Source organism: Podarcis liolepis (assembly GCF_965112155.1).
Source record: "Podarcis liolepis genome assembly, chromosome: 3".
Lineage (NCBI taxonomy): Eukaryota > Metazoa > Chordata > Lepidosauria > Squamata > Lacertidae > Podarcis > Podarcis liolepis.
Genome location: NC_139557.1, coordinates 14,151,311 through 14,170,932, shown reverse-complemented (window position 1 = coordinate 14,170,932; position 19,622 = coordinate 14,151,311). Strand labels below are relative to the sequence as shown.

The following is a 19,622-nucleotide window of genomic DNA, read 5'->3' as shown; positions in this document are numbered from 1 at the left end:
ACAAACTTTGCATTCAAGATGTGTATCACTAAAGTGATATCAATATTGAAAAAGGTGTATTTTGTATATTGATACTTACTTTCTATTTTCAAAAGAATTCAAGGTACATTGAACATGCATATTGTTCTAGGGCAAACTTTGAGTGTATCACATAGAAACTACTACTACCATTAAAATGGTACAAAGAGGGTCAGGTATGCAAAAGTGTTTGCCTATTTGAGACAAGGTTTTAAAAGCCCTTGATTCCAAGATTCACCTGCTATCTTAGCAGCCATCTGAATACAGCTATAAACTCACTGCTGATCATATTCAATAGTTAAAATACTGTGATACCTGTCATATACCAGACCATGAACTCCATATTCCCTCAATTTCTTCCTGTTCTCTAGCTCATTTGTTTTGTCGCCCCAGCAGAAGACAACTAAGCCTTTAGACCTGGCTTCGGCAACAAAAGATGGACTGAGCAGCAACTCCTCTGTGTGTGCATTAATCCCCTGAAAAAGAAAAAAATGAAATATTACCCATATATATCTGAGATGTTAGCAGTGCAAGGATTAATCTTTCATGTCGTTAGGCATGTTGAGTACTATACAACTATGTTAAAATACATTGAGGTCTTAGTATTTGTAGAAAAGACCATTATAGCTAAAGCACAATCCTCATTTCAAAAGTAGTTGCCACATATAATTGTCTAGATGCTTTATGACCTACCAGCAGATTTTCAAACAGCGCAAAACTTGTGGCAATAGCCGTTGTGCGGCTCCTGAGATCCATAAGTTCTGGGTAAGTATCGCATTTTCCTTGAGTTAGAAACAATATGGGATATTTATTCTGTTTGTGTCTGACCCTGTAAAAAAAAGTTTGAACTCAGTTACAAGTTGGACAGGAAAAATCCCTGAATCAGACTAGGAATCAGCCATAAACGATAACTAATTTACTTGCAAAATATAAAGCCAACATTTTTGAATAACACTGCATTCTTAAGTAGAGCTTTAAATATGCAATATGAAAATGGTTATAGAGTTTAAATAGAATACAGTGGTGCCTCACAAGACGAAATTAATTCGTTCCGCAAGTCCCTTCGTCTTGCAAGTTTTTCGTCTTGCGATGCACGGTTTCCCATAGGAATGCATTGAAAATCAATTAATGCGTTCCTAGGGAAACCGCCTTCAGACCAGGTCCGGGGACAGTCTGTCCCCGGACCTCTTCTGAAGGCTGGGGGGGGGGGGGGCAAGGGCTTTCCTTCCCACCCCAGCATTTTAAAAAACCCTGGGACAGCGGAGGACTTCTCCACTGTCCGGGGGATCTTAAAATGCTGGCGGGCGGCATTTTAAAATCGCCCCGGACAGCGGAGGACTTCTCCGCTGTCCGGGGCGATTTAAAAGCCCCTGGGAAGGCAGGCAGGGGGGACAAAGACTTTCGCCCCCTACCAGCCTTCAGAAGAGGTCCTGGACCTCTTCTGAAGGCGGGCGGGGGGCGAAAGTCTTTGCTCCCCCCCTGCCTTCAAAAGGTGTCCCCGCGGCGGCGGGAGGTGTCCCCTGCCCCCCGCCCGGCTTCGGAACAGCATTCCGAAGTGGGGTGGCTGGGGCAGGTGTTCCCGCCCCCCCCTTCGGAACAGCGTTTTAAAATGCTGGGGGTCGGCAGCGAACGCTTCGCTGCCGACCCCCAGCATTTTCAAATCTCCCAGTGTCCTGGGGAGATTTTAAAATGCTAGGGGTCGGCAGCGCTTCGCTCCCGACCCCCAGCATTTAAAAATCTCCCCCTGTAGATTTTAAAATGCTGGGGGTCGGCAGCCAAGCGCTGCCGACCCCTAGCATGAGATTTTAAAATGCTGGGGGTCGGGAGCGAAGCATGGGTTTTGAGCGAAGCGCTGCCGACCCCTAGCATTTTAAAATCTACAGGGGGAGATTTTTAAATGCTGGGGGTCGGGAGCGAAGCGCTGCCGACCCCTAGCATTTTAAAATCTCCCCAGGACACTGGGAGATTTTTAAATGCTGGGGGTCGGCAGCGCTTCGCTCCCGACCCCCAGCATTTAAAAATCTCCCCGGGACACGGGGAGATTTTAAAATGCTGGGGGTCGGGAGCGAAGCGCTGCCGACCCCTAGCATGAGATTTTAAAATGCTGGGGGTCGGGAGCGAAGCGCTGCCGACCCCCAGCATTTTAAAATCTCCCCGGGACACGGGGAGATTTTAAAATGCTAGGGGTAGATTTTAAAATGCTGTAGATTTTTAAATGCTAGGGGTCGGCAGTGCTTCGCTCCCGACCCCCAGCATTTTAAAATCTCCCCCTGTAGATTTTTAAATGCTAGGGGTCGGCAGCGCTTCGCTCCCGACCCCCAGCATTTTAAAATCTCCCCCTGTAGATTTTAAAATGCTAGGGGTCGGCAGCGCTTCGCTCCCGACCCCCAGCATTTTAAAATCTCCCCGGGACAGCAGAGACATCTCTGCTGTCCCGGGGAGATTTTAAAATGCTGGGGGTCGGCAGCGAACGCTTCGCTCCCGCCCGCCAGCATTTTAAGATCGCCCGGGGCAGGCGGGGGGGAGGCAGGCGGGGGGGAGAAAAGACTTTTGCCCCCCCGCCGGCCTTCAGAAGAGGTCCTCTTCTGAAGGCCGGCTGTGGGCGAAAGTCTTTGCTCCCGACCGCCAGCATTTCCCTATGGGCTTTCGTCTTGCGATGCAAGCCCATAGGGAAATTCGTCTTGCGAAGCGCCTCCAAAACAGAAAACCCTTTCATCTTGCGGGTTTTCCGTCTTGTGAGGCATTTGTCTCGTGGGGTACCACTGTATCTATATCTATCTATCTACTTAGCAAAGACAAGCTACAAAAACACCTGCCCTTCCATTTTCTTCTTTACAAAGCACGAACCCTACTTTTAAAAAAGCTCACACAAAAAATATTACAGTAGACTAGATGAAAACCATTTGCTTATTCGAATGACTTCAGTGATTGTATACAACTAGTTTAGACACGTAGTTTGTTTGCTTCCACTGTCATCAGATGATTGCATTCTAATGTGATGCAATGTAAGCAGAGCTTTTTTTTTGAAAACTTTGAAAAAGATGACATTCAGCTGTGCGCCTGGCTGCAAGTGCCATGTTCCCGCTGTTACGAAAATAAATGAATTTCGATTACTTTTGACACAGGTAGCCTTTATCAGCAGAGTGAGACCCCGCTCTGGTCATAAAAGACATATTAAAGGCTTGTCTGCCATTACCCAGAGGTAGGCCAGGGCTCAGGCAGGCCTGTTCTCCAAAACCTAATCCTGTGATGTGCTTTGCCTCTCTGGAATATCACCTGCTAAATTGAGGAATCGTTCCTCAAGGCTCCTGCCTAAAATTTACCCAGAAGTAGTGCTTCAGCTGAATTGTAATTTTCACCCTCCTTTGTTATATCCATAAGGAGTATAATTACCAGGCCTTTTAGGGTGGGGTTTAGCCTCAGACCCATACCCCTTAAGCCCTTTATCACACCATCATGATCCTGATAGACAGGAAGAAGAATTTATAGCCTGTGCATTCATTTTAAATTACAAGCCCAGTTTGAGCATAAAAGTTTATGCCTTTTGTCTTAGCAGCTAGGAAGCCACAGCTTCCCCACCACTGAAGTAAGAGAATAATTCACATTTTCTTAAACATGAACCATTCTTCTGTGAGTAAATATTATTTTAACACTATTGATATAAAGATGCCCCAAGTTAAAAATACATCTCTCTAAAATGTTATCAAGTATTTCCATCAACTCACATTGTACATATATCGGCATCAAATGAAGAAAATATAACCCTCCTACGTCCAGCCTTGAGCAGAACAGTTTTCAAAAGTATGTCTAGATAGAGGTTCATGTCAAAGTAGGTTGAAAGATTGCCATCCCATAAACCATCCTGGAAATGGAGAGGGGAGGGGGGGAGAGAAGCCAGAACCTTTTGGTTATTTAACTTGAAAGTTCATGAACATCCGTTGATGTGGATGAAGATTAAACTGTACCTTTGATACACAAAAGGCAAGTTCCTCTATTCTGGTTCACTTAATAACAAAAAAATCATAACAATAATTTCATTGTATCTTGCCCATCTGACTGGGTTGCCCCAATCACTCTGGGCGACTTCCAACAAAGTATAAAGTAACCCACCAAACACCAAAAGTTAAAAGCTTTTCAAAACAGGGACGCCTGCTTAGTACAGAAGAATTGTTATCTATCGTTCCTGACCTCCACTTAAAATCTTATAACCTAACAAATCAGCCATGAATTGTATTATGTTGGTCACAAAAATACAATTTTTAATCACCTAATACCGTATTTTTCGCCCTATAGGACGCACTTTCCCCCCTCCAAAAATGAAGGGGAAATCTGGGTGCGTCCGATGGGGCGAATGCAGGCTTTCACTGAAGCTTGGAGAGCGAGAGGGGGCTGTGCGCACCGACCCCTCTTGCTCTCCAGGCTTCAGGAAGACATCCGCAGCCTAGACAGCCCTGCGGGAGGTTCTGCAGGGCTGTCTGGGCTGCGAATAGCAGCCTGCTTCCCGGAGCGCCGGGCGCGTTGAAAGCAGAGCGCCCGGTGCTTCGGGAACGCATCCGCAGCCTAGGCAACCCTGCGGGAGGTCCCGCAGGGCTGTCTAGGCTGCGGATAGCAGCCTGCCGCCCGGTGCGAGGGGCGCCCTGAAGCAGAGCACCCCTCGTGCCGGGCAGACATCCGCAGCGTGGGGAGCTGTTCCTCAACCTGTTTCGGTTTCCCCGACCTGGTTTTGGGGGGGAAATAAAGGGAAATTTTTTTCCTTTTTTCCTTTATTTCCCCCCCCAAAAAACTAGGTGCGTCCTATGGGACGGAGCGTCCTATGGGGCGAAAAATACGGTAAATTAATGTTGCAGCAAACACCCTTTAAACCACGTAGAAAGTAGCCGATAATTCTTTTGGGAAGCTCGTGCTATGCTGGCATGGAGTTAAAACATTCAATAAATATATTCAGTTTACCGGAGTATCAGCTTAGATCACAGTCATTATTGGACTGTTGATCATATTTGGTGTCAGGAAGGAAATCCCCTCCCAGGTTAGAGATTGTGGGTAAAAGCAGCAACGTTGCATGAGCAGACTTCCATTTGTCCACTGGCTCTTTCTCTCCTCCATCCTGGAACCTTCTGCATGACCCCCAGCCTCATCTGGAGAATCCTCAACCTTGTGGATGTGACTTGGGGGGGGATGTGGAGAGAGGCTGAAGAAGGGGAGCACTAGTGAAAGTCAGTTCTGCTTGCACAGAGGCACCATTATTTCACCCTGTAGGATTTGGTTTTACAGTGGTACCTCGGGTTACATACGCTTCAGGCTACACACTCTGCTAATCTAGAAATAGTACCTCGGGTTAAGAACTTTGCTTCAGGATGAGAACAGAAATTGCATGGCGGCAGCAGGAGGCCCCATTAGCTAAAGTGGTGCTTCAGGTTAAGAACAGATTCAGGTTAAGAACGGACCTCCAGAATGAATTAAGTACTTAACCCGAGGTACCACTGTAATTAACTTCTCCTGCAGGAAGCTCACTTTGCTCTTTTGCTTTAGTCACCCAGAACCATGTTTTCCTGGCATTCTTCTGCAGTGCGTCTGATCTCGGCCATCATTAGATTTGTCTCTACCGAGTAGGGAGTGGTGGGTGGTTCCTACTTCCAACAACAGGCTGGGTTAGATGGAACCAACAAAGTGCCTCTATTTTCAGTAACTGTTCCTTAGAATTAGACATGTGAACCACAGATTCCAGAGCTAGAAAACAATGCTAAATTTAGAAACGGCGTTCACTCACCATTGGAGAATCAAAGGAAAAAAGAAGCAGAAATGTACTATTTAACCAAATCGGTTTCTATAATTTAAACACTACAATGAAACAGCAAGCTACTATGTTTAAGATGTATTGTTAGTAGACTTTCTTACCCTTTGCTGGCAGATCCATTTAATTTCTATATTAAAGCCCACTTCTTCAGGAATGGTTTCTAGTACCTGGGCGGAAAAGCAATAAGGGTCAGGAAAAATTGTGCTAAAGTGTTAAATTTAAGAGTGATTTCCCTCACCTTTTATGTCTGAAATCAAAATGGCTCTGTAGAGCCTATAGAAATTGAATTCCAGTAGACGATAGGATTTCCCTTGCAAATGGTAACCACATAAGCAGTCTAGAACATGCTATTCTAATAATCATATAGTTAAGAACAATTCTGCACCTGCTTCTACACGAACACTTCCTGGATTTCGTTTCTGTGACACTAAACCCTGACCAAGAAACAGATCCCAAAGCAAAGACATGCAGATATCAGTTTAGCTTATCAATGGCATCCATGACAAGGACCTTGTTTACACATAATGCTAAATCAAACCATGCCTTGTTGGAAATAAAGTAGTGTGTGGGCACCGAGAGTGAAAACTGCAGCTGCTTTTCTCCTCCCACTGCTGATACACTACCTGCCAATTACTGTAACACGCAAACCTGGGCTCCTGGTTTGTCTCTCCAAACAAACCATGAATGGTAAACGAAGAATAAACCTTGGTTATGGCTTGTGGTTGGGGAGGAGCAGGGCTTAACCAGAAGAGGGGGGAATTGGCATTAAAAAACCACTACCCTTTCCATTCTGTCAACGCAAGCCTCCACTGGATTAGGTTCTGCTTCAATTATCCCTTCCATTCTAAATTTTAGCTTAAACAATAAACCAATTAGCTTAACAATAAAGCTAGGTGGAACAAATGATTACTGTACTTACACTTTGTAAGGAGGGGAATGGCTGCGTGTCAGAAGGAGCATTTTTGTCTTCTTTAAATGATTCTGTAGGAAAATTGTATAAAAAAAGCCTTGAAGAGAAGTCATAAGCAAAAGTCTGAAGTAAAAATGAGGCTTTCCCATCTTTTCCTCCCCCTACGGTCCCCTAGAGCAGTGTTCCCCAACCTTGGGCCTCCAGCTGTTTTTGGACTACAACTCCCATCATCCCTCGCTAGCAAGACCAGTGGTCAAGGATGATGGGAATTGTAGTCCAAAAAACAGCTGGAGGCCCAAGGTTGGGGAACACTGCCCTAGAGGGTTGGGGACACCCAGAGCAGATTGGGGGAGACACAGGGAGAGGGTGCAGAGGTAGGAGAGGAAGAGGACATCCTGTTGCATGAGCCGAAGTCTGTTGTGCACATGTTGTGCATCACTGGATGCTGCCCATATAGCGCCAGAAAAACTGTGATTACTAGCTAGAGCGAGTTAATTCTTAACTGACAACTTGCAGGCTGTTTGTGCTGCACCTCCAGGGATGCCACTGACTCTGCTCAAAGCTGCACTGCAGTCTACTGGCAAGCCTAGCTCGTCCTTACAAAGGCATGGAAGCCAAAGCAGAAGGCAAAGGGAAAACCTGCTGTGACACTTCCAACAGCTTCTTGCTACCAAGAGAGAGGTGCCCTCACTCTGCCCATCTCCTATTTGCTCTCTCTCTCTCTTCTCTCCATTCTGAAGAGCAGGAAGCAGTTAAGATATGCCAAGAAGCCCTGGGTGCTTATGCAAAGAACCAAGCACCCCCCCTCCCTCCGTACCATAACACTCTTCTAAATGGCCTTGCCAAGCCAGGAGACACATTATCTAAATTCTACACTTCACTAAAAGCAGTTGTGCTTCTTTGCTGGCCCAATATTAACTAACTTGTTGCTAAAATAAAAGGTTGCGGCAATGTAGAGTCAGCTTAGCAGTGAAGCAGACTTGAGTGAAGCTCTACCAGGCCAATAGAATATAACTGCCGCATCTCAGACTTAAGTAGTGTGAGCTATTGTTCTCATTCAACAGATCAATAAATGTCTGCACAAGCTCTTCCAAAGTACTGGGAGGAGATACTTCATTCTACAAAAACTCCAGATACAACTGTTGAAGTATTAACCAGCCAATATGTTGGTTATGAATGGAAGAACAGCTGAGAATTACCAAATTTTTCGGCGCTTCTACGTACCTTCGCTATCTTTGGATTTCAATGCAGTCACGTGTAACAGCTACAAGGAGGAAAACACGAAACGCTTTTAAAAGCTATATTTCAAGTATTGCCCACACATTTCCTGAACAGTGTCTCTGCAATGGCCTCAAAATAATGCTGAGTGCAGTCTACAGGAAGAAGAAAGGCTTGTTCCTATTTGGTCGTCTTGGGAATTCAGACAGTTTGATAGACAATTCATGATGCCTGGGGATAATTTTTAAAATTTTATTTAAGTTGCACTAGGTCAAATTCAGCTGCTGGCAGTTGTGTGAGGCTCCAGCATCCCAGGGCTTAATAAACACAGAGAAACAGGATTCTGTTGCTGGGTCTCTAGGAGCAACTGTTTCTTAAGAAAAAACTAAGCAACATAACTTTTTTTTTTGCCTCCAAGGACTAGCAAAATCTTACCCAGCAACCTGCCACCCCACCCCAAAGCAGTAGTTTATGATGCTGAGGTTTTTGCTGAGGGATGTATTATACAGTATCATGAGTTTCTGGAGCTTTTGAGCCCATCAAGAGGAATTTGCAGTTCCAAATGTTTCCCCCTTTTGGGCCTAGCAAATAGGACTCTAGCACTTTTTTTTAGAACTGGCAGTAGAGGGGGATAGGTGAGCCGAGTGCAGCCAGACCATGGCAGAACTGATGCTGTTTCATTCCCTCTGTGGAAGAAGCAGAACTGCACGGAATGTTTTGAATCGCTTCGCAAATGCCCCACACCTTTTGATACTGCCGTTTTAATACGAAATGTATTAGAGCATTTTTGCAGCAGATAATGAAGGTTAGTAGCCAAAGAGGAGTATGAAGTCAGGTTAAGGCTATTGTGAGAAGCACTTGGTATGCATCTATATTATTCTGGATAAAACAAGTCTACATCGGCAACCATTTTGATCTTTCCTTAAGATTCCCATTCCATGGGAGGCTGGGCTAGATGGATCTTTGCTCTGATCCAGGAGGACTCTTCTTATGAGGCCTTAATGCTTAGCATAAATAGAAGAGCCTATTCCAAAGGCAGTATTCCATGGCAAAGACCATTCTCTGGAACAAAGAGAATATAGACAATGCTTCAAATCACTGACGTCGAACACGAGTTTGAGCCTTCTGTAACCCTTGTGTGGGAAGTAACAACAACGTTTTAAAATGTTTTCAAGGCTTCTTCCTATAACTATGTCCTGCCCTTGGTAACAGAGAGCTGTCTGCAGTCACACACACATTTGTTACTTCCTGGTTTAATCAGTGACATGCTTTCAGAGGCCTGTTCTGAATCGTGGTTAGAAAACTGCAGCTGGCTGAACGTATCAGTGCTTAACTTCCAGCTGCAGGCAGCCAAAAGGAAGTTATAACATCTACCTTGAACGGGCTTCACTCATTACCGGTGGTTTTCTGGGCTCTGTTCAAGGTGTTGGTACTTGGCTAGAGCCTTAGCTCCCCATGCATATTGCTATCATTTGGACAGGCACTGCTTTCTATGCCTATATATACACACATGTACATATTTTTTAAAGTGGTTGCCATGAGGATCAGGGTCATTTCCACTTTGTTGAGCCCCTTTCTAAAAGGAGGCATGCCAGCTGCATGCCAGATTCCATCTGTTTACGTTTTCAGGAAGACAGTTTAAACTACTGTTTCTCCAGTATTTGGATCAGGCTGATCCAGTAAGTGGAAAGCTGCAGCTACTTCTGTAATTTCGCATTATTCAATTAACTGTGGTTACTGGTTCAGTTCTGGAATTGGTGTGTTTTATCCATTTATTAAAATTACGAGCTGCCTTGATGGCCTATGTTGGATAGGACAGAAATGTTAAGTAAAAACAATAAACTGGCCTCATGGGCCAGCCTGGTACAATACCTTTAATAACTGCAGTTGGGCGTATGTGAGCTCTTTTACGGGAATCTCAAACAGTTCCACCGGCTCAGATTCATCTTTCTTTTAAGCAAATAAGGAATAAGAAGAAAAAGATTAAGTTAGAAAGCTACTGGATAGTGTGAGTTCTTCTAAGGCTGTACTCACTGCTTTTAAAGCTCTTTGATCCATTAAGTTTAACTCAGCTAGCAAGCTACAAGTCTAAAAACTAATAATCCCAAATACCTTTGTTTGATAAAAAGATCCCAGGTTTCCTTTGTTTCGTGTTATGTTAAAATACTTGGAATAAACATCACGGAAAAACTGGGACAGTGGCTGAAGCCACTACTGGACGTCATACTAAACCATAGTTTAGCATGATGTAAAGGAGCCTAGGTGAGTTTTGGGCTTAGGCACTCCCCCCCCCCCCGGTTTGTTTGTCTGAAATAAACCATAGTTCATATTAAACATAATTCGGCAGTTCAGATGAAAGAACAATCACAGCTAAGGAAAAGTGAACATTTCTGAAGACCTTATGGGAGAGGCAAGAGGAAGCAGGGGAACCTGAGGTTTGGCGCAGCTCATTCCAGCTTGTTCATGTCCATGCTAAACTATGATATCTGAATGTGGACATCATCTTCACATTGCAAACTTCATATGCAAGACAGTGCTCAACCTATTTCAGAACACCATATATTTTTCCCCTGGTTCCCTGTTTCAGGTCAGACACATTACTTTAATAATAATGTCTAAAACCATTATTTGAATCTCTGCCCATCAGATAAACAACAGTTTCCTGCAAATAAATTGCCCTTAGTTTTTTGGACTATTCCTTGAAGGTGAGTATGCAGTTACTGAAAATATTTAGTTACTACTAAATATGAGCATAATGCAATAATGCATGAAGCTTGAAACTAGTAGTTGTCACATTTTATTATAACAGAAAAGACCGCCTCTCCTGGTATGTCCCACGGAGGACCTTACGGTCTTCAAATAAAAACATCTTGGAGATCCCGGGTCACAGGGAGGTTAGGCTGGCCTCAACCAGAGCCAGGGCTTTTTCGGCCATGGCCCTGATCTGGTGGAACGCTCTGTCACAAGAGACTAGGGCCCTGTGGGACTTGACATCTTTCCGCAGGGCCTGTAAGACAGAGCTGTTCCACCAGGCCTTTGGCCAAGGCACAGTCTGACCCCCTCCTTCGGTAATCCTCATACAACTCTAGCCCAATGGTTGCCATTAATTTGACTCCGAACTGATTTTAGAATGAATTGATTTTAGAATGTATTTCAATGAATTGATTGTGATTTTATGTAAACGGTGTTATTTTTACTGTTGTTAGCCACTCTGGGCCTGGCTTCGGCTGGGGAGGGCGGGATATAAATAAAAATTTATTTTTATTATTATTATAAGGATTTTTTTTAAAAAAAACTACTGTTCTTAATTCAAAGCAACCTTACACTTTATCCTCCCACTGAGAGGGGGGAAATAACTAAACTAATTCAATCCTGTAATTCTAGTCCACTAAATCAATGTGTATAGAGATATAGGATTTGTGGTCAGCAGCACACACAAGTCTGTGAATCACAGCATGAACAAGAAGATAGCATATTTTTCACCTCATTTCATGAACTTCTAAAGGAAGTCAAGATGAAATCTTGCAAAAGCACAATAAGTAGTTACTTTCATTACATTACCACCAATCCAAGTCTCTTGAAATAAAGCCATTTTACTACCCATTTCAAAAATGCTAGCCAAGTAAAACAAACAACACATTTAAAAATACCTTTTTCATAGCAATACAGCAAGTAAGGTCATGATATATGATAGGGACGTGATCCTTGGAAAGGTGTACATCAAATTCCACAAAGGCTGCTCCCTAAGTGAAAAGAAAGGTTGGAGGAGAGGACAGCAAATAGATTTTAGCATATGAAAGGCTAATATATATAAAAAAGACAAATACGCACACACATTTCCACCAACTGTGAAAAGACACAATAGAGTGTTGGCTGGCATTCTGTAGCAATTTATAGAGGAAGTCTAGAAAGGAACTAAAACTCTATTTGAGGAGATTGACATGTTTTAATTCCAAGCACAGCAACATCATTTTTATATAAAATGTCAGTTTTATGAGAAGCATGGTTTTATGTAACGATTTATATTTCATTTTATAGTGTTCATTCTGATTTTATTTGTATGTGCAGGATAAATGTGATAGGATAGAAAACTGACTGATCTTTTATTTTTATTCTTTTTTGGGGGGCGGGGAGGAACAAGCATCTAAAGAGCTTCTAACATTAAGCCTTCTTATAGTGAAAAGTGTAAGTTCTCTAATGTGTAACAGGGTATGTTTTACCCAGAGTTACTTGCTCATAACTTTAAAGGGGGAAAACGAGGATCTATTCTGTGAGCAGACATTGAATATAGCCATGGCTTGGAGAAGGAAAAAAGTGACTGGGAAAAATGAGTCTTGGAATTATGATGGACTCTTGTGGATTACCGTATTTTTCGCTCTATTGGACGCAGTTTTTCCTCTCCAAAAATTGAGGGGAAATGTGTGTGTGTCCTATAGAGCGAATGCAGGCTTGTGCCATAGCCGCGCGCAACCCCTCCGGCAAGGAGAGGCTGCGCGGGGCTAAAGGGGAAGCCAAAACAGCGAGCGGGATGGATCCCACTCGCTGCCTTGCCTTCTTCCATAGCTGCGCGCAACCCCTCGGGCAAGGAGAGGCTGCACGGGGCTATGGATTCTTTAGCCTCACGCAGCCTCTCCCAGGAGGTAGAGGCTGCACGGGGCTAAAGGGGAAGCCAAAACAGCGAGCAGGATCCATTCCGCTCGCTGCCTTGCCTTCTTCCATAGCTGCGCTCAACCCCTCTGGCAGGGAGAGGTTGTGTGCAGCCTGTACGCTGCTCTTTGGGGTTGGGATATTTTTTTCCTTGATTTCCCCCCCTAAAAACTCGGTGCGCCCTATGGTGCAAAAAATACGGTATGTGCTATAGCTCTCCTTCAACAAGATGCCTTAGATTTAAACTGAGCACAATTCAGCTCTCTGTTCCTTGGTTTTTAGGCTCGCCTTTTCTAATAACTGGAAATGCTAACAGCTGTCATTGCTGAGGTCATCGGGGGGCAGGAAGCAGCACCCTGGCGCCCACCCTGGGTACAGCTCCACCTGCAAGCCTCTGCTAGTATATGGAGATACTTTTTCCTGTCTTTCTATGGAATTTGTGATCTTTTCCAAGTGCCCTTGGGAGGACTTTGCCCTGAAAGGCAGCATATATGATCACTGAATGAATAAATGAATAAAAGATTATGTATTTTCTACAAGGTTCAGTCTTTGCTCATTGATAATAGACAGCCATAGGTGTTAACATGCAAAAAAAGAATCAAGGTAAAATCACACACATACATGTTTAGCAGCATTTTTCAAAGAAGCAATGGTATTTTCTCGAAGTTTAGCAAGCCTGGGAAGAGGAAAAAGGAAAACAGTTTTACTTATATCTGATGTTGGGGGGAAAAAAATTCACAAATGATGGGCAAGCAATTTTATAGCTTCTTAATTTGAGTTTTCATTGTACATGCAGCGCCTTGCAACCTTGATCCACCAGGGCTGTCCCAAGGAAGAGGAAAACCTCCTTCCCTGAGCTGAAGTCTGCTAGAGGTTCACAGGATTCACACTAGGGGAGCTACTAAAATTAAAACTCCAAATTCAATTACGCAAACTTACTTGGTGGTGGTTGTAGAGTTTCCTGCGCCCCTGTGTCCAACATCTAACCCTGTTCTGTCACGCCAGTATTTGGCATATGAGGCTTTCACATCACAGGAGTACCCTTGAATTGGCTTAATAATTATGTAGTCGACTAAAAAGAGAAAGCAAATGTCAAATTCTTTACTTTTATCCAATGAAATCTTTTCTCTCTTCACTAGGTTAAGAGAAACATCGCTTAAGATTTACTGGGATATGGTAAAAGTATCTAATGGAGAACCAAAAGGTACATTTTGAATATATTCCTTATTATCGTTTCACTAGGCCCCTGACATAATCTACTACAGTGGTGCCTCGCAAGATGAAATTAATTCGTTCCGCGAGTTTTGTCGTCTTGCGATTTTTTTCGTCTTGCGAAGCACGGTGTTGGGAAAGTTTTGGAAAAGCTTCAAGAATCACCAAAGTCTTTAAAAACCTCAAAAAAGGCTACCACACCGCGTTCTATGAGTTGCCCCTCGAAGTCAAGTCGCAACTGTATTAACGGTGTTAAGAAAAAGGAAACAAACTTGCAAGACGTTTCCGCCTTGCGAAGCAAGCCCATAGGAAAAATCGTCTTGCGAAGCAGCTCAAAAAACGGAAAACCCTTTCGTCTAGCGAGTTTTTTGTCTTGCGAGGCATTCGTCTTGCGAGGTACCACTGTGGTTCTGGTTGAAAAGCACCAGTTTTTCTGGACTAACAATTTCTGAAGGCAAAAAGGGAAATGTATTTAGCTTGAGGCCAGTGGCGTAGCGTGGGTTGTCAGGACCCGGGGCAAGGCAAGTAATTTGCGCCCCCTAACCCGTGGATTTGCGCCCCCTAACCCTAACCCCCAGATGTTGCGCCCGGTGCGGCCGGCCCCCCCTGCACCCCCCACGCTACGCCACTGCTTAAGGTTCATGCTTGCATTACCACTATATTAAGCATACCTCTAACTTTTCCAATTGTTTTTCGTGAAAGTCTGCTCATAATAGGAAGAGTGAGAATGCCACAGCTCTTTCCCGATTCTGCAAGAGTGGAGGATAACAGACACGCAGAGCCCACGTGCCCTGGAAGTGCGTCTCCTTGAATCACTGCTTCACTAAGGTCTTCCTAAAAACGCAACAATGTTTACATATTTAATTTTACAGTCATACCACGTGTTGTGTTAGGTTCATGTTGCGTCTTTTCGGCTTGCGAACGTGGCAAACCCGGAAGTCTATACTTCCGGGTTCTGCCGCATGTGCAAGAAGTGTTCTGCGCGCTTCACACATGTGCAGAAGCGTTCTATTGTGCCGTGCGCATGCGCAGAAATGGCACTCTAGTTACAGACTTTTCTGGGTGCAAATAGCACCCCGGAATGGATCAGGTCCGTAACTAGAGGTGCCACTGTATTGCTGTGAATTCATCTTGGCACTTCTTTTAAATTCCTGCAAACGTGAGGATGCAGAACTTGGCAGCATTCAGTGGGTTGAAGCCTACAGTCAAGGACCGTTATGTCAGATATTGTTCTGCAAAATGAGTCTGAAGGTTTTGTGAATTTACTCATGTATTCAGATGTACCCTTTTACAGTTACATTACGACTGAGAAGGCTAAATTGTGTGAATGAAAACAGCGAGTAGATACTTGGAACGTGAGCTCTGCAAGGTTGCTCATGCGGTCACTGGATGCAACCTGCTTGGTTTCATAAGTCCTCAGATAATCAGTAGAATAATATAGTAGTGGATGAATTGCACAAGCCCAATACATTGATGCCAAGAGGTCTAAAACATTCCTCGTTCTGTGAAGTTCTTCCCCGCCTTCCACTTTCCTATCTATGAATTGTACCAATAGGATAGAGGTATAAAAAGGCTTTCTGGCCACCAATATTAAACAAATAGCTAAGCCCTCACCTCAAAAAAGTCAAAGATTAATTCCAAATTGTCCGGTTCCATGGTCTGAATAGTATATTCTGTCCATCTATCAGGCTGCAGACCATAACCACATTCTGGCTGAGAATGACGAGATTTGAACTCAGTGTCACTTATTAGTGAGATCTCCAGCGTGTTTGGCATTTTTTGTTGAATTGTAGGTGACAGTCTATCATCCTCTTCATCTTCACCCTCCTCCTCCAAGCCTTCAAGGGTGAGCTTCACCCTAAGCAGTAAGGAGAAAGCAAAAACTGATGTCACATTATGTAACAAATCTTCAGTGACAAAATAATGAATTATGCTTTTGGTAACACAATGAACTTAAGGCACTCTAAATACAGCATTTTTTTTCTACTTAAGGACTCCAGCGCACCAATAATTTGAGTGTCTTGGGGGGGGGGGATGAAGGAATAAATTCCTAAAAGGAGGCTGCATATGTACTACGAACTGTACAGATTTTTATTTTTAGTTTCCCAAAAGCAATGGCAGTGAAGAAACTCAATGCTGATTATAAAAGACTGATAAATAACCACAATTAAACCAGAAGCTATGTAGGGGGAAAGGAGTTTCTGAATTTAGAAAATGGACTGGCAAAGGAACTCAAGTTTTTTCACTATGTCATCCATATAGATGGATAATCCAGTAGTATTCATATGCTAAAGATGGGGTTTAGTGTCAATAACAAATGGAGAACTTTGATTAGCATGATCATACCTAAACCTGGATTTTTTGAATTTTCTCTTAGTTATAGATACTGGAGGCTTTTCAGAAAAATGGAGGCGTAGCCTTATTTCTGTCTGACATGTCAGCCAACCGGAATCGACACTTTCCACATCATCTGACAAAGGAAAAAAATAATAATTACAAAATGATTTTGCTACATTCCAGAATGACACCAAAAAGACTTCTTAAAGTTGTTACCAAAGCACTACTGTCCCAATATCCCAGTTCCCAAAAGGGATGTGCCATCACAAGCTAGTTGCTGCTGTTGAAACTAGAATAGGTACAAAAATTTGAGGCCAAGACTGGAATGACCCTAATAACAATAAATGATTTGCCAGCATGACCATTTTCACTATGTTTACATGCTTCTAAAACTATGGATAAGTTTTCTTCATGAGCAGAAGTAAGTCTGCAAAAGCCCAGGGCTTGTGCATTCCCCACTCCTCCCCCCACAGACCAGGAGGAGGAATAAACTAGGATTCAGTTTAGATTTTCATCAAATCCTGGCAAATCACTATGTCTGTAAGAGGAAAAGTGGCTTAAAATACTGTAAACTCAAACCAGGTCAACTTCAAACTGTAAGTTATGAAACAGGCTTGTTCAATATGCCAAAGTTTATTTTAAAGAACTATTCCTGGTGAGTATATAACAAGCCAGGAATCAGCAAAAGAAAAACTGAAACCTAATTTATGACTCCTGCTAGCAAAATGAAACAGGAGTACTCATAACAGAGGCTTTGCTTGGGCTCAAAACAGATTGGCTTTAGTGTTCCATGCAAACTCTCCTACTGTGTGGAAATCCACCAAATCGCATTTGAGTTTCCAAAATCAAGCTTGAACATGTTGTGCACCAGAGAGAGGAAATTTACTATCATTTATTTTAAATGGCTTTTAATTCACATTTGAAGGCACTCTTTCTACACAAGGCAGCTTACAAAACTCCTACATAAAAACAAAACTACGATAACAGTGCTTCTTACCAACAATTCCGAAGTGTCCGTCATCAACGGAAATGTCCTCTAAAAATGAAGGAACAAACAGTGAGAGAAGTTCACATTCACAGGCTACAAATTATTGCGACTTTAAGCCTCAATCCTACACATACTTATTTGGGAGTAAGTCGTACTGAACTTTATGAGACTTTGATCCAAGTTGGCATGTGGAGGACCACGTTATCAGTAATGGTTCTACTTTTGCACTTCACCGTTAACTGCTATAAACCAAAACATTTAAAAAGAAAGACAAAGCAGCAGCAAGTTTACTGCAACCTGCAAGATACCTCTAAGCTTTGTTTTCTTGCTAACATTATCTCCAGGCAAACTTAGCATGATGTACAGTACTTACTTCAAAATGAGCTATGTAAACTGGAAAAAGGATATTGCATTATCTTGACAACATATAATCCTAATTGCTATTATACTAGAAAGATAATGCTATGTTACTAATGTGACAGACATTAAACTATCTGCTAAGCAACCAATAGTTCAGATATAAATCTTCTGAGTTTACAATTAAAAATGCTTATTTTCTTCCCTTTGCTAGAAACAATAGTCAAAGTTTCACCTTCAATCCATGCTACAGAAAGGTAAAAGATGAAAAGCTTTAGACATGGAATAAACTCATCAATAAACAGAATTATTCAGAGTTTAAAGCTGAAGTGTAACCATCTAATATCAAAAGCTCAGTTTTACCCATGTTCATTTTCAGGCGCTATTTATATTAGGTCTGAACTTTCACCTGTAGCAAAAGAGTTGGGGGTTTTTTGGCCATACAGAAAAAAATATCAGTTTGGAATAATCCCGTGAGGGCCTTAAACTTCTGTGTGACTATTCTCCTTCAAGGTCAGAGGGACTACTTAGTTAAAAATTGAGAACAGCCACCGGCAGAACGTTTTCAAAGCAATGTAATTTCTCTCTAATGAGGTTATTGGGTCTTAGGTTGCCTAAGGCAGCACTCCCAATAGGATTGCACTGTAAGGCTTGGTGTGCACATCTGTTCAGAATAAAGTCACCCTAAATTCAGTTAGATTTGCTCCTAGGCAACCATGCAAAGGATTGCAGTCTTAGAAGGAAAACCTAAGTTCATTCCTTTGAAGCTACACTTTCAAATACAGTCGTACCTTGGAAGTTGAGCAGAATCCATTCCCAGAGTCCATTTGACTTCCAAAACGTTCGGAAACCAAAGTGTGGCTTCTGATTGGCTGCAGGAAGTTCCTGCAGCCAACTGGAAGCCGTGGACGCCCCGTTGGACATTTGGCTTCCAAAAATAGTTGCAAACCGGAACAGTCACTTTTGGGGTTGCGGTGTTCAGGAGCCAAAAAGTTCAAGAACTAAGCTGTTCGAAAACCAAGGTACGACTATAATGCTATTTAGGTGGACACATTTCCATTCATTTTTTTTTTAAATGAACGAAACAAAATCAGCCAACTGCAATCTTTTCAGGTACACCTGCTCCAGAGAAGACAGTATATAACAATCACTTTATTAAACCACCTTCAGGAGGAAGAACGTTAGTTTAGATCACATGTTGCCTTTTGTACTGTTATCTCAAATGAGCAGAAAAAATATCTACATTATTTATCCTGTACAGTGGAACCTCAGTTGTCGAACAGAAGATTGTTCGACTTCCAAAATGTTTGACAAAGGAGGCACAAAGGGCAGCCTGCAAAGTCAATGGAGAAAATTGAAAAAAACTCAGTGGAAGCCATTAAACTTCCAAAAAGTGTTCAAAAATGGAAGCATTTACTTCCGGGTTTTCGGCATTCGAAAACCGAAACGTTCGGCTTCCGAGACACTCGAAAACCGAGGTTCCACTGTACTTATATTATGTCCTATTGTATTCATGAATATGCTTATGATAATGTTTCAGAAAACCTCCAAGGCAAAAATAATCTCTCTTACGAAAACAACTGGCACTCTGACTTAATGTTAGCCACAGTCAATTTATGGTTTCCACCACAGAGAAATGGTCTGTAAAGAACAAAACAAAACATAATCATGAGCGCTTAATCTCCAAGCGCAGTGACTATTGTCAATAACGATCTTTTTTTAAATGTCCTGTCTCCTTCTTTTAATGAAGACACCGGGGGTTCACAAATTCCTCCTCTGTCTAGTGAGCATGGCAAGCCTCAGTGCAGAGGATCTTCAAAGAGCAGCACATCAGCTGCTATGAGCCCTTGGGAGGAGGAATGGGGCTCATCCATGTCTCACCTCCAAAGCCCAATGTGAAATCACGAGGCAGCTCAACCTCCCTAGCAGACAGCCAAAATCTGTGGACCCCTAAATAGAAGAAGGCACAAAGGGAATTTACGTTTCAAATCCACACTATTTTGTTCACAAACACTTTAAATGCTCGTGCTGTGCTAAAAATGGTGCCTTTGTAGCAGTGGTCTTAATCCTACAAAATATTATCAATTCCACTAAACCGTTTTGCAAAGTATTAGTAATCTTATGCATATGCCTCAAAAGAG

At 42.8% G+C, this 19,622-nt stretch overlaps 1 protein-coding gene across 13 annotated transcripts in view; it reads right to left on the bottom strand.

Annotated features, from left to right (window-relative positions):
- Positions 1-19,622, bottom strand: part of GPCPD1 (glycerophosphocholine phosphodiesterase 1) — a 60,017-nt gene that overhangs the window by 4,511 nt on the left and 35,884 nt on the right. For all 13 annotated transcript variants that reach the window (XM_083493777.1, XM_083493783.1, XM_083493771.1 and 10 more), the window contains exons 6-19: positions 17,134-17,172; positions 16,146-16,269; positions 15,414-15,657; positions 14,471-14,633; positions 13,527-13,659; positions 13,209-13,263; positions 11,591-11,683; positions 9,813-9,890; positions 7,947-7,986; positions 6,732-6,793; positions 5,914-5,979; positions 3,744-3,880; positions 712-847; positions 334-494 (exon numbers count right to left, since the gene is read on the bottom strand). In XM_083493777.1, coding sequence (XP_083349903.1) covers positions 334-494; positions 712-847; positions 3,744-3,880; positions 5,914-5,979; positions 6,732-6,793; positions 7,947-7,986; positions 9,813-9,890; positions 11,591-11,683; positions 13,209-13,263; positions 13,527-13,659; positions 14,471-14,633; positions 15,414-15,657; positions 16,146-16,269; positions 17,134-17,172 — 1,531 coding nt within the window. The remainder of the gene's footprint in view (positions 1-333; positions 495-711; positions 848-3,743; positions 3,881-5,913; positions 5,980-6,731; positions 6,794-7,946; positions 7,987-9,812; positions 9,891-11,590; positions 11,684-13,208; positions 13,264-13,526; positions 13,660-14,470; positions 14,634-15,413; positions 15,658-16,145; positions 16,270-17,133; positions 17,173-19,622) is intronic.